The sequence below is a fragment of the Arachis hypogaea genome, chromosome 4, assembly GCF_003086295.3.
Source record: "Arachis hypogaea cultivar Tifrunner chromosome 4, arahy.Tifrunner.gnm2.J5K5, whole genome shotgun sequence".
In the NCBI taxonomy this organism is placed as follows: domain Eukaryota; kingdom Viridiplantae; phylum Streptophyta; class Magnoliopsida; order Fabales; family Fabaceae; genus Arachis; species Arachis hypogaea.
This window is the reverse complement of record NC_092039.1, coordinates 22,312,897-22,317,692: the sequence shown is the minus strand read 5'-3', so window position 1 is coordinate 22,317,692 and position 4,796 is coordinate 22,312,897. Positions and strand designations below refer to the sequence as shown.

General features: G+C 32.7%; 1 protein-coding gene across 1 annotated transcript; it reads right to left on the bottom strand.

Annotated features, from left to right (window-relative positions):
• Window positions 1-3,470, bottom strand: LOC112796514 (uncharacterized). Its single transcript, XM_072235337.1, has 7 exons — window positions 2,843-3,470; window positions 2,603-2,767; window positions 2,138-2,208; window positions 1,954-2,033; window positions 1,749-1,865; window positions 561-693; window positions 1-251 (listed from the first exon to the last, which is right to left on the bottom strand). The coding sequence occupies exons 1-2, from the start codon at window positions 3,259-3,261 to the stop codon at window positions 2,752-2,754; spliced, it is 435 nt and encodes a 144-aa protein (XP_072091438.1). The 5' UTR covers window positions 3,262-3,470; the 3' UTR covers window positions 1-251; window positions 561-693; window positions 1,749-1,865; window positions 1,954-2,033; window positions 2,138-2,208; window positions 2,603-2,751.
• Between the last annotated feature and the right edge of the window lie 1,326 nt (window positions 3,471-4,796).

Below are 4,796 nucleotides of genomic sequence, written 5' to 3'. Positions count from 1 at the left end.
TTTTAATAAACAAGTTTACATGTATATAATATGCAAATACATACATAAGTCAAACAAGATCTTTTTAGCTAAAATTGTCTTGAAACAAAATAACATTAGCTAGTGAGTACATTGATTAGTTCAACCAAAACATAAAAGTTCTAACATAAAAGTTCAACCAAAACATAAAAGTTCTAACATAGATTAGTGTCTCTATGCATCAAAACATTCTTGAGCCCTCAAGGTAGCATATGGTCACCATTTCAGCACTCCTGTAAATAAGAAAAACCGAAACAAAAAAATTAGAAACAAGATATAACACTAATTATAATTTTTCCACTAAAAAAACATAATCATACTATAAAGTTTCATAAGACAGATTTGACTTGTGATGACAACAAAATCGATCATCTCACAATTATAACAATATATAATATATACTAATTACTTATCCAGTAACTTAATAATAAATTTGAAGTTTAAGATCATCTATCTTCAGAATTAGGACAGAAGAAAAAGAGAAACTCTGAACATAATGGGCCTTGAGAATCTGAACACAACGCATTATTGGTATAAGGTACCTTAATGTTCTTGAGGTCAAGGTTCAACTCACTCCTCAATAACATAAAGAGCTTTTGAAGAGGTTCGTCATCAGTCCTACGAACTGGAATTTTCATATATTCAGCAGCCTTTATGAAGATATCCATGACTTTGCTGTATCACACAGTAGCCGCAGATATTAAAAAGACAAAAACACATAAACAAAAAGAGAAGTTTCAACTTCAAGGAAACAAGATAACAAATAATTTACAAGGAAAGGAAAGAAAAGGAAGGCATGATATTATCAAATACCATTATCCTTATATATAACTAATATCATGCAAATTGATCAACTAAAAGAACTTATTGCTTCACTGTTTTCTCCTGTGTTTGACAATTATTTCAATTAATTTTTTCATCAACATTACAGTGCAATTCAGTCTGGTAAGTCAGCATCGAAAGGGATTTAAATTTTAAAATATAATATAGTTTTACACAAGCAATCATTTACTAATTAACATGATCTTTCTCATTGAAACTTCAAGCTAACTTAAAAAATATAATAAATATCCATGAAAGGAAAAAGATAATAAATTGAGCAGCCAATATCTTACAGCATATAATAATGTGCAGTCTTACACACCAACACAGGATAAGCTACGGATCGAAAGCCAGATGGAGCTTAACTAGCACAAAATGAGTTTACCTGGGAGCCAAAGAAGGCTTCATAAGGTAATTGATTAATAGTAAGTGGACAGTGTTTGATGCATCGGTCAAAAGAAAGAACTCAGAAATAGGCCAAGTCATACAGAACTATCTTGTAGATACACATTTAAGCTTTTGTTTTTCATTGGCAAACTGAATGAAACATGCAACTGTTGGAAACTCTGTAAAAATTTTAATCTTCCTATATACTAACATGTTTTAAGGTAGGAGAATTGAATATAAATATATACAGAAACTAATTTACACTCGCTTCCATGAAACCAAGTACGATAGTTTCCAATATTTATTTTATCATAAATGCCAAGAATGAAAAATGCTAAACAGTTACAGCTTAGCAGGGATGTCACGCATCCAATAGCAATTCATGAACTCAATGGGACATTAACTTTTCATAGTCCTCAAATTACTTGCATTAGAAAAATATGATAAGAAGAGTGCAGTTTCATGTCAAAACACATTAGGCAAATTTGGTTCTTTGACAAGCTTTTGTTTAAAGAGCTTACCAGTGCTGCTACAACTTCATTAGCAATCTGCAACCTCATCCTTCTAATTTCTTTCAAAAATTACCATTGAGATGCTCCTTTAAGCTTCCATTCTCTATGTTATCAAATATGAGCAGTCTGCAGAAATAACCCAAAGACAACAAGTTTCAGATTGCAAATCCTTGCTCTCATCAACATTAACCAACTCAGATTTCACACTTTCAACCTCATTCATCTTATCCTGATCTTCAGCATTGCTAACCTTTTCAATCGATTGAATGCTCTCTTCATTCTTATCCACTAAATCTTGATGTTCCATGGTCAAAAATTTAAAATGAACCTAAGATTTCCTCGTCAACAATGCAAAAACTGAAAGTTTACCCAATAAAACATAAGTACTGCAATATTACCAGTTACCAGTCCATATTACCACCTTTACAAGCTCCCCCACTTTCATAATTTCTCAAATCAACAACCAAACCTAGACATAAACATAACCAGAGATCCCAGCATCAACAAAAGCCTCAATTTATAAAACTCAATTCATATTTCCAATTCAACAAGCAACACCAAATTTATCTTCATTCACAATCATAATACAACCAGCAGCAACGACAACAATATCATCATCACTAACAAAATCACAATTAACAAATACATATATAGCTCATCTGAGAACCCAATTCTTTACAGCACCATCAAATACCAAAAATCAATTTTAGCATATTCAAACATACTCACATTCACTAACAATTCCCAAATTCATCAATTCTCATTAATTAGTCATACAAAGCATGTATAAATTATTTGCAATTACTCAATGCTTTTTGGCATTCTTAAATTAAAAACTCTTAATTTTTAAACGAATCCCCTACCTCCGTTAGTCGAAACCACAGAATTTAAACGCGACAATCCCCTTTCTTTCTAATCCATGGCAGCAGCAACTTTAGCAATTCCATAGCAGCACAATCATCAACACTCAAGATAGCTCCAGCAGAAAAACAGGAGGAGCAAAATGGCCGTGCTAAAACAAAGACATGCTATTGAAATTAAAACAAGAATTTGACCAAGAAACAACAATAGAACAGAACGAAGGTAAAATCATAGTAGCAAACCCTAATGGAAGAGAGGCGGAATTTGAGGAGTAACAGTGGCGCTGGTGGCTCTGGCAGCTGTTGTTAGTGACCACCCAGAGGGCGGCGCAGCTCAAAACAGAACCAAATAGAGCAGCGGTAAGGGCGGCGGCCATGGGTGACGGCGATGCGGGCTCCATCACCGCGACCATGAAGCATGACAGCAGCGTCTTCCCTCTATCAACGGCGTTCTTCTCTCCGTCGGCCTTCCTCCATCCACGAGTTTCTCTCTCGGCGAACCAGGGCAGCAGAAACGGATGAGCTTCATCGGCGACAGGGGCAAGAACTACGGTGACACGGGCTTTGGCGACGGCTCCATCATCGGAAGCGGCGGCGACTGGCGCGACGATGGCTCTGACGGGTGCGTAGCGCAACCTCATCTCTCTCCCTCGCGAGTTCATCCCTCTCTCTCTCTCTCCTGACGCTCCTGTCGACGACGGCGACGGTGGTGAGGCGTGACGGCAAGCTGGACGTGGCGATGCGGCAGCAAACCCCGCGGCGCCATCCCTCCCCCTCTCTTCTTCTTCTCCCTCACGCTCTGATTTCCTCTCCAACTCTCTCGATCTCCATCTCTCGTTTCTTTTCCTCTGCTTTGTTTCTTCGTTGAGTTGTGGTTGTGGGTAAGGGAAGGGGGTAGGTTAGGGTTAAGGTAAGGCTGAGTGAGATTTAGTGTCTCTGTATTTTTGTGAAGGTGAAGGATAAGAAAATATAAGGTTAAACAATAGGATGTGTATAAAAATAAAAAATTTAGTAATGAAAATATATATTAACAGTATAAGAGTTTCACAAAATTATAAGATTAAAATAATTTAAAAATATAATTATGATATCAAATATTATTTTAAAAACATATAAAAATATATCTATTAACATATTAATCTAATTAAATATTTATTCTAAATTTAAAATTATAATAATCAAATTAATTATTTTTTCAAAATAAAATTTGAATTCAAAATATTCATGAACAATCAATTTAATTAAAAATATTCACTTTATTGTTTTTTACATTTTGACTTTTGGTATTTTATTTTTTTATCATTTATATTTAATTATTGTTATTTATATTTATAATTTGATTAAATTTTTTTAAGTTTTACAAATTAATTTTTAGCTAACATTAAAATAATATTAAATTTTGTGACAAATTAATTTTTTGTTACAAAATAATTGAAATTTTTGAAACGAAAAAATATTTTGTTACAAAATATTTCAAATTTTTGTAACTAGTTTATTTTTTGTTACAAAATGTTATAATATTTTGTAACAAAACACCAGTTCGTTACAAAAATTAACATAATTTGTAACGAAAAAAAGCACGTTGTTACAAAATATTAGAATGTATTGTAACAATTTGTAATTTTGTTACAAAACATTACTCTTTTGTAACAATCACTAATTATTATTACAAAAAATTATCTTTTTGTAATAATTTTAAATTTGACACAAAATTTTTGTTACAAATATTCCATTTTCTTGTAGTGTGGCGACGGTGACGATCCAAGGCGTCAGGAAGAAGTCGAAAACGGAGGACAAAGTACTGCCGGTGAAACAAGATAAAAGAGGTAGAAACTAATTGTTTCTGAAAAAAAATAACCTAAGCTCTTGATACCATGTTAGAAATAAGAAAGAAATCTGAGAAAAGTGTTTCTGTGTATTATTCAGATTGATGGAAAGTATAATGTACAATAGGTATATATAGGTGTCAGAAAAATTAAAGTAATAAAAATATAGAATCCTACAATTAATATATATATATATATATATATATATATATATATATATATATGCCATATAAATATAAATGATACTAATTCATCTAAAATGATTCTAATGATTTTCTAATAATTCTCTAACAGTCAGGTCAAAGTAGGTTGAGAGCAAATGGAAATTAGACTTTGGCGCCAAAACCTTACCTTGAGAAAACCGGTGTACA

Excerpts from the sequence above, each read along its gene's own strand:
- LOC112796514 (XM_072235337.1), bottom strand. The coding sequence starts at position 3,261 with ATGAACTCGCGAGGGAGAGAGATGAGGTTGCGCTACGCACCCGTCAGA.